Source organism: Bison bison, unplaced genomic scaffold, assembly GCF_000754665.1.
Source record: "Bison bison bison isolate TAMUID 2011002044 unplaced genomic scaffold, Bison_UMD1.0 scf7180017864518, whole genome shotgun sequence".
NCBI lineage: Eukaryota > Metazoa > Chordata > Mammalia > Artiodactyla > Bovidae > Bison > Bison bison.
Window position 1 is genome coordinate 10,344,943 of NW_011495071.1, and position 10,003 is coordinate 10,354,945.

At 48.6% G+C, this 10,003-nt stretch overlaps 1 protein-coding gene across 1 annotated transcript in view; it reads left to right on the forward strand.

Annotated features, from left to right (window-relative positions):
* GRIK4 (glutamate receptor, ionotropic, kainate 4) overlaps positions 1 to 10,003 on the forward strand; it is a 315,486-nt gene that overhangs the window by 284,713 nt on the left and 20,770 nt on the right. The window contains exon 12 of the mRNA XM_010830486.1: positions 6,725 to 6,838. Coding sequence (XP_010828788.1) covers positions 6,725 to 6,838 — 114 coding nt within the window. The remainder of the gene's footprint in view (positions 1 to 6,724; positions 6,839 to 10,003) is intronic.

Genomic DNA, 10,003 nt, shown 5'->3' on the forward strand with positions numbered 1-10,003 from the left:
CACTGGTAACTCTTGTTCAGATAACTGAGTCTCATCCTGAGAAAGCTCCCATGAAGACTCTGTCAACCCTTGTTTTCCCTTCTTATGGGGCCACAGATGACTCCTGTAAGCACTTAGTGCAGCTGTCATTTTACAGATTTCTTTTCCAACAGTCTGGCAACTGCTTCTGCTGCCGTCAGGGACCCTGCCTGTGTTTGCTTACCCCTGTATCCCAGCACTTTGCTCCCTGCCTGGGGCAGGGCAGAGGGTCGATAAGAGGATGCTGTTACAGAGGGAAGGATTGCTGGGGAGGGGGCAGTGGGTTCTGCCTTCCCTGACATTCCACACTCCAGGGCAGATCCCAGGAGCTGACTGGGGATCCAGTGAGCTCCGTGGTCCCATGTCACCCTGGGCCCAGATACTCAACCAGAGCCCAGCATCCTTTACCCCTCTCTGGGAAGCCAGGCTTGGTGAACTTGGGGCTCCTTCCTATCTGGGTCTTTACGGATAATGCCCTCGCCACTCTCAACACCTCAGGCCTGGCCTTGCTTGGGATTCTGTAAGCCTTTTCAATATACAAAGGATCTCCAGAGACAATTACCCCAGAATGAAGGCTTCCAGGAATGCTCGATACAGCCTTATTCTGTGTAGCATTTTCTCATTCCAACTGTATCCTCCCAAAGCTTTCCAGTGTTAAATAACACAATTACAGAGTTAAATAAATGCCAGCAAAGGATGTGAGGCACTATGGGGCCTGAGTAGCAGGTGAAACAAGATCTGTGCAGATGTGACCAGCAAAGGAGTAGAAAGCTGGTGGCAGGGCAGGTGAAGGAGGGCAGCTGGCCTCCCCAGTGGGCAGGAGCCCCAGGGGACTGGGAGGCAGTGGGGGCCAAGTTAAAAAGAGGCCAGAGAACAAAGACCTGGAAGCTGACTAGAGATAGCATGATGGATCCAAGAATTCAAAGGGAACTGGGGAGGTCACTGAATCTGTTGTCCCCAGAGGAGAATCGTATAACAAGGAAGAGGCTGTGGACAATGGCTGGGTTTCGCTTCCAAGCTGGATGTTAGGTTTTTCCTTGAGATTTCTAAGCAGTGTTACAGTATGCGGCCTAAGAGGGTCCTTAGGTGGATAGGCAGTTACACCAGGGAGGCTCACTGGGTCGGTTCCGCTGTGTGTGTGTCTCAGGTCACCTGGGAAAGGCCGCTAGGGGCCAAATGTCCAGAGACCTCTGCCCACCTGGAGGTGGAACAGGCCTGGCTGCCCCCTCAGACGCTCCTACAACTCATCGTGGGTTAAGATGTTGTCTCCAGAGGCCCTGTTGAGATTCTCCTCATTATCAAGTTCATCATCATTTTCACTATCTGTATCATCTTAACATCAAACATTAATCAGGTACTTACTTTGAAGCGGGCCCATGATCAGCATTTATAAGCATCGTCTCATTCACTTTCTTAGCAATTCTGGGAAGTGGGGGCTATTATCATCCCCACTTTCAGATAAGCAAACTGAGGCTCAGAGAGGTTACATAACTTTTGTCTAAGGTCACACAGCAAGGAAGGAATAACAGAGCCCAGACGGGTCTGGCCCACACTGAAGGCTGAGTCTCAGCCACCCTGTCTACTACCTCCATTGCCGCAGGCAGGTGTGGGGGGGACTCTACAGGGTGCAGAGTTCATAGGGCTCTTCCACACCCATCATCTCTCTGGACTCTCACATAATATCGATAGGCAGGCATCGCCCCATTGTATAACCTGGTAAGCTGAGTCCCAGAGAGGCTAAGTGAGTCGTTATGAACATTTGGTCAGCAAAAGGCAGAGCCAGGTCTTCTGACCCACCCCATCCTCTCATTAGCCAGGCTCCATGTGAGAGAGGAGCTCTTAGACAAAGGAGGCAGGGAGCTGAGGCAGCGGGGGTCTGCCCAGGGTGCCTGGGCACTGCTGAGGGCAAGGGATAGAATTTTGCCCTAAAGGGGGCAGCAGGCGCCTAAAAGAGAAGGAAAGGGAGACAGGAAAGCTTTGATCCTTCAGCTCTTTCAGGATCTGGTGCTGCGGGCAGAGGCCTCCCTGGAGGCGTTCTCAGGGAAGCACGGAGTGGGGTCTGCAGGCTGGGGCAGGCATGGCCCAGAGCCCTGCTGTGAATTTGCTGTCTTCCAGCCAGGCCTCTCATCCCAGGAGAAGAGCCACGGCCACCCCGAGCCTTCAGGCTGATAGCGATGATGGTGGCAGTCTCGTGTGACCCCTATTCAACCCAAGAGGCACAGGGTAGTATGTTTTGGAAGTCACCTCCAGGCTGCCTGCAGTCTGCCCTCCCCTTGTAAATTCCACAAACATCCAGGAGATAAAAGAGGGGATCTCTCAGAGGCAGAACATGAAGCTCTTCAAAGAGCACTTTCAATCAAAAATGGGAAGAGGAGAGAAGTCTTTCTCTCGGAGGGAATGTATTTATACACCCCTGTGTGTGTGTGCGTGTGCGCGCGCACACACACACACACACACACACATACATACACACCCAGTAACCAGGAGCATCGTGATGCTTACAGAATGTTCTGCCTGTTCCGTGTTCCCATTCCTCCCTCTCTTCTTTCTCTAGCTCCAGGCATCCTACCCTTTTCTGGCTTCCCGGCCCCCACAGGGTACACCTCTAGATCTGCCCTCTCCAGATAGCATTGTATCTTTCTGTCCTTTCTGGCTTTCCTGCCTTGGGCTCTGCTCCCTGCTGACTAAGGTGATAAACAGTCTCCTCCCTGACATCTCTGAAGCACCGATTCTAGGGACCACCATCATCTTCTGGAGCAAACGGGGACCAGTTGATGGAAGTTCCTCCCTTCCTAGTCCAGCAAAATGAAAGCCTGGGATCTTAGGCCTGGGAAGAGCTTCAGAGGGCTTCCCAGGCAGCGCTAGTGGTAAAGAATCCACCTGCCAGTGCCAATTAGACATAAGAGACATGGGTTCAGTCCCTGGGTTGGGAAGATTTCTTCCTGGAGAATCCCATGGACAGAGGAGCTCTGTGGGCTACAGTCCACAGTGTCGCAAAGAGTCAGACATGACTGAAGCGACTTAGCACGCACACATGCAAGAGCTTCAGAGCATCTGGTTGAGTCCTTTCATTTCACAGTAGGAGAAACTCAGGCCTGGACGGTAAAATCACTTACCCCAGATCACAGTGAGTTTATGGCCCAGCTGTGATGAGAGCCAGGTCTTCTGATGTCCTGTCTGTGGTTCTTTCACTGGAGAGCATGGCTCTCCCCAAAGAGTGACTGGAGATGCAGAAGGGCTGGGCTGAACCATCGTGATGCCCATACTTCCCTTGACTTTCCATGCCCACAATTGCTAGTCTGTAGCCCCAGCCCCTGTGGTTGTTAATTTGGTTTCATGTCACATGACCTCCTCATCAAAGCCTGCTTTACAGGATAATGTCTTTTTAACTAAGGTAAAAATAAAAGACATGCCCGCCTTTTGGAATAGCCGATCCCATGAGGTTGTTGCTGGTAATCCGGGCTGCACAGAAGCCATGGAATGTGATTGCTGCTCGCTACTGAGTCAATGAAAACACAATCCACTACATAACCTCCATAGCTTCTTCTAGCATCTCACTCTTCCCTCCCTGCCTCCCCTGCACCCAGGTTACTGTCAAGTGGAGACAAAGGAGAGAGAGAAAGGCTGGGCTAAAGAGGCAGCTGTGCCTCCAGGAGGCAGTTTTCTGTTTGATCTAGCTTGGGGAAGCGTCTATTTGAGAATAGACAGAAGTGCCCTGTCTGAGGCTGGGACAGACGTTCTCCCGGGGTGTGTGGTCTTTCTGCTTCTATCCAGGAAAGCACCCTCCTGGGATGCTGTCCATTTCTAGTTTCCTCTCCACATGGAATTGTTTTACCATAATGTTGTTGCTGGCCGACTTTATAAACTTGTGAAATGACTTCTAGATTGCAGTCTGAAGTTCTCCCTGTGTTGGTGGTGGTGGAGGGGAAAGAAACTTGAGGATAGAGTTGTTGGTTTGGGTTACTTCGTTTGGATGTATCTTTTTTTTTAATAAACAGAAAAATGACAGGATGCTGTGGTTACCTCTTGCCCATTGTATCAGTTTTCATTTTTCTATTCTTTTCTTCAGTTCTTTCATTCCAACCTATTACATTCCTATCTCCTCCGCCCAGGATCTTTGCAGGGCTTGACTGCTCTTTTGCCGTAACCCTGCACAGGACCAGTATTGCACCTGCTACATCTTTGTGGTTGCTTTCTGTCGCTTTACAAATGTGCTGCTGAGTGGAACTCAAGTTACAGCCACTGTCATTGAGGGACTGAAGTTCTGAAAGGTCCCAACAACCCTATGAAGGATCCCCACAAATGAAGGCACTAACAATCTTCTCGGAGAAGGCAATGGCACCCCACTCCAGTACTCTTGCCTGGAAAATCCCAGGGACAGGGGAGCCTGGTGGGCTGCCATCTATGGGGTCGCACAGAGTTGGACAGAACTGAAGCGACTTAGCAGCAGCAGCAGCAACAATCTTCTAATCAAACTTCACTCCCTTCTCAAGGGTTGATTTACTTGACAGCAGTCATGAACACTCTCTTGGAGAAATATAGAATGAGCTCAAAAAGGCATTCATGTTTTTCGTTTTTATTAAGAATCTCTTACATCTGCAGTCTAGTTACTGTAAAGCCTGGCCTCACTTTGTAAGGGATTCTCTGGTGACTCAGATGGTAAAGAATCTGCCTGCAATGCAGGAGACCTGAGTTCAATCCATGAATCAGGAAGATCCCCTGGAGAAGGGAACAGCTACCCACTCTAGTATTCTTGCCTGGAGAATTCCAAGGACAGAGGACCCTGGCAAGCTACAGTCCATGGGGATGCAAAGAGTCAGACATGACTGAGTGCCTAATACTTTCACTTTATAAGGCTCTACCTTGTTAACTGATGCTGGATTGAGTGGCTGCTTTTAGCATGAGTTGGGGGTTGAGGAGTGGAGCTGAGATGGAGAAGAAACTGACTTTTGTCAATGGATGTATCCTGTGTGTACAAATCATAAATCCCTTTGTGTATAAAGTGAGGAGTGACATGTCTCTCTCCTTACTTCCTTTGCAACGATTTAGGAAAAATCGCACACATGTGTAGCATGTGTGTGTGTGTGTGTGTGTTTTCTCATTCAGAACCAGTTGGCCTGTTTGTAGATTGTTAAACACCTCACTTTTCCTCCTTTCTTTCTCCACCTTGTGTGTCAACAGATCCACCAGAATTAGTGGTGAAAGAAGCTGAAATGTAAACCTTGATGCAAGCTAGTCTGAGATACATGCCTAGGTTATAAAACATAGTTCTTAAATATCGGTGTAAGCCAGAATCACTTGGACAACTTGTCACAAATAGATACCCGGGCCTCATGACCAGAGTCTGATCCAGGAGGTTTGGGATGAGACTCAGGAATTCACATTTTAATAAGCCCTTTCCTCTTTAACATCCTTCATCTTTAATAAGAATAAGGTGATTCTAATGCAGGTGATCCTAGACTACACTTTGAAAATCACTGTTGGAGAATTGCTTGGAAGGATCCTGGTACTGTCTAAACCCCATACCCTTGGTTTGCGGATAAAATTAAGGAAGCCAAGAGAAGTGAAGTGACTAGGTTGGTTAGCTAGTTAGGGCAGAGCATGGCCAGAAGTGAACAGCACTCTGGGCCTTTCCCACCACTCTATGTATAGGGGAGCAGGCCAATAGGAAGTGAGCTTGCTTTGCAACAGAGTGTATTGAAGTTAGACACAAGGAAGAACTTCCTGACAGAGAGGTATGTGGAGGCGCTGACAGCACTTCCTTTCTCAGGGGATCTTAATTCAAGAAAGATTCTCATCAGGTGTGGGTACCTGAGGTGCAGAAATATCTGGTGACTTCGCATAAAAGGAATCAGAGGCCCTTCTCAGAGTTCTGCTATGGCACCTGGATTTTGACCTTGACAGCAACATAAGGCCAGTGGTTCAGGAAGACTGCGGTGTAGTCCTACCTCTGACAAAGACAAGCTTGTGACGTTGGGCCACTCGCTCAATTCTTGGCCTTCATTTCTTCCCTGGGAGATAAATGTGGTTGTGTTAGATTGCCTGTAATTTCCGAGGAGCCATCATTTTTATTTTCCACTGTAACTGCCTCACCAAAGCTCACACAACACTGGGACTTGTTTGTTGGCTGAACAAGTTCATCAGTTGAATAAAAAACTACTCATTATTGAGTTTCCAGAAGTTCTGTCTGCCAATTCTCCCTTGCCTAGGGCGTTTTTAGTCTCTGTCTGACAGGTCCATAGTGAGCTTCCCTTTTTATACTAATTTACATATTTAAAGGGGTCTAACCTCAGATGAGGGCTTCCCTGGTGGTTCAGTGGTAAAGCATCTGCCTATAATGCAGGAGACACTAGTTCGATCCCTGGGTCAGGAAGATCCCCTGGAAAGGGGCATGGCAACCCACTCCAGTATTCTTGCCTGGAGAATCCCTGGACTGAGGAGCCTGATGAGCTACAGCCTGTAGAGTCGCAAAGAGTCGGACAGGACCAAAGCGACTGAGCACACACACATACTTCAGATGGACATGAGTTACATCCATGTCCTCTCATGAGTGATTGTTCAGACCTCTGGCTTCTTGGGATCACTCCCCAAGCAGAGAAGCCAGACCAGAATGGCACCTCTCCATCACTGGTATCTCTGGTCACCAGTCCCTGTGCCCCCATCTCATGGGGCCACCCCTTTGATGACCTCCCTCTGTTCCTTTCAGAAAGCGGATCTGGCCGTGGCTGGCCTCACCATTACTGCGGAACGGGAGAAAGTGATTGATTTCTCGAAGCCATTCATGACTCTGGGAATTAGCATTCTTTACCGAGTTCATATGGTAAGAGATTTATTTTATAAGCATTTATGGCATTAGAGTTATTTGCATGCAAACACTGAGTTATATGGTAATAATGAATGACTCACAGAAATATTTAGATTTCAAGACTTAAATGCAAATGTGCCAGGCTATTTTCTCCCCCATCAGCTGTGAGGACTTGCAAACAGGAGGAATGGAAAAGTCACACTTGGGGGCTTTCCAGTAAAAATAATGCTTCTGCCTCACTGCATAGGGATGGCCAAGAACAATCATTCAACTCTTGGTTCGCAGAGTGTTGGCAATTGGACCCGTGGGTTACTCAGGTTCCTCCAAGGTGGTGGTTCCCCAGCCCAGATGAGTCACCCCAGATTTCTCAAAGCCTTTGGCAACCTTCAGATCTGCTTCTCTTCATTCTAAGCATTGCAAATACTGAGGCAATGCAGACTCCCTCTTTTTATTATCTGTACTGGAGAATAAAGAGCAGGTAATGTAATATCACTTATAGCTTCTTCTGCCTCCCTTTCAAAAGGAAAGACTAGACTGAGTATAAAAATGAGTTTGTAAAAGCTCACCTATGGGCAGCAGGGGCTGGACGCGACGTCAAAGTTACTGGCTGGTGGGGGGAGCATCCAGAGAGGGAATAGTAACCCTTATCCAACCTGGCTCTAAGCACACATCTATTACATGGATTTCCCCAATGATCTAGTCACTTTAGGCATCCAAGGTCATGCCAACATGATGTATTCTAGCACCCAGCACCACAAAGCTGCTCAACAGCGAGGAACTCAGAGCTCACCCCATGTACCTGCTGAAGACCCTCCACCCTTCTGAGCCCCTCCCAGGCCCCAAGTCTCAGCCCTAGGAGAAAGGAGTTTTCTGTATTTGCAGCCCCAGCCAGGGCATCAGGATCTGTGGCCCGTTTCTCCAGGAGGAAGGACGTCTTGTCTCAGAGTCCACTTGGGCAGCTCAGAAGGCCACTGCCCTGGGCTGGGCTTCAGTGTGCATCATCGTTGCTGCCCAGCTTGGACAAAGAGGCTACGTCATCTGGAAGATGAGACAGCATCAAAATCCCAAGCTGTCCGGGCTAAGCCAGAAGGAAATGTGAGGATCTGGTCATAATCACTGCGGTGATGGATGTGTCTGTCTTATGAATAAAGGGGGATTTTGATCCTTCCCCCTATCTTTTCCATGATAATGATAACTGCCATTCACTGAGCACCTCTTGTGTGACAGACACTCTTCAGGCCCTGTGGTGTGGGGTGTTGTTACAGATTGATTTGTGTCCCCTCAAAAGGACTTGTGAATTGGGTGACCTTATCTGGAAATAGGATCTTCTCAGATGGAGTCAAGTTAAGATGAGGTCGTACTGGAATGGGGGAGGTGGAGCTAATCCAGTGACCAGTGCCTCTATAAAGAAGTGGGAAATTTGGACGCAGACACCCAGAGGAGAAGACAAGACTTTGTGAATTTGGAGGCAGACTGGAGGGATGAATCTACAAGCCAAGAAACGCCAAGGATGGCCAGCAACCCCAGAAGCTAGAAGGGACAAGGAAAGAATTTGCCCTTAATTCTGAACTTCCAGCCTCCAGAACCGTGAGACGATACACTTCTGTTGCATTAAGCCCCCTCCCTGCCAGTCAGTGGCACCTTGTTACGGCAGCCCTAATAAATGAGTACAGTCATCCTGTTCTTATTTTAGAAATGAGGAAACAGTGGCAAGCAGTTCTACAAAGGTGGCCAAGCCCACACACCTCTCAGTGAAAGGGCAGAGTTCAAACCCAGGAATGGTGTGGTGCAAGCCTGTGTTCTCTGTCGTTACTGAAAGAGTGTATATGGGGTCCGGCTGCTCGCCACTCAAAAGCCAGTAAGCAGGCCACGTTGGTGGAAAGGGAAGTTTGCTTTATTTCAGATGCCGGCAACTGGGATGGGGGAAGGGTGGCGGACGTCTGTCCAAAAGGTGGGGGACTCTCCCCATCCCTGCTGGCAACCAGTGGGGCAAGAGCTTTTATAGACAGAAGTAGGGGGTTACATACAGGAATAGCAGTCAGCTCTGACTGTCATCTTTAAATTGGCCATCAGTGGTCTGAGCAGCAGCATCTTGATTGTTTAGGTCCAATCTTTCGTTTCAAGGTCGGTTTGTTTCCATTTCTTTGAGGCCAGTTCTCGGAATTGTGGCAGCTCATGTCATGGGTATGGTCTGGTCATCCTGTAGTTAATTTCTCCACCTGCTGTTTTGGTATCTGTAAGACAGCTCAGAGGATATGGCTCAGAATATTATCTATAGCCCTTGAGAAAGAACTATGGTTCTTGACTATGCCTAATGACTACATTATTACTATTTAGTCTCCTTTGACTGTTTTCCTTTGTTTCATCATTTCTCACTTCTCTGATGAAACTTATCCTTTGGCTAAAGTTTTCCACACACATAGGGCAGGCAGAGGACATGATGGGGGGAGACAAGGACCATAGGTCCTGCTCTGTTTCACCATGATATGAGGCTGTCACCTACATTGTGTGACCTGCTCATAAGTTGTCCCGTAAGTGGGGCTCTCTCCCTGTTCTCAGCTGGTCCTCACAACTGTTCTTTGAGGAAAGAAGGGAGGTGTTATCATTCCCATCTTACAGACGAGGAGACCAAGGTCACACCTGGAGCTGGGTCTGGAATCCAGGTCTCCTGATTCACAGGGTAATGTTCTTGTCACCGTTACATCTCTTGGTACCTGGAGACAGCTTTCCATCCAGCACCATTTCTTGAACCCCACCCCCCACCCCAACCCATTCTCCTCCCACAGCTGAGCTCCGAAGGAGGATCCAAAAAAAGATGGGGACACAGTCTTCCTCCAAATGGTATATCTATGGCCAGGTCACATGACTAGGCTCTGGCCTTGATTTCTTGATTAAGGCCAAAGGCACTAGAGCACCACCCATGATCAGATGGGCTCAGAGGAACCATATGAGTAAAAGCACATCAGCACAAGTGTTTTCACCGCCTAGGAACATCTGCTACTAGGCCACCTCCACCACCAGGACACCATTATTCTGAATATCAGCTCTGGACATCCTTAATTGGATCACTGGCCAAATGTTTTCTACCACCTGCCCACCTCGGACTGTATGAGCTCGTCTGCATTTGTTCTGGGATGTGAAGTTTTATGTGTCACCTTGGAGAGGTTCCGTCAAACCCTA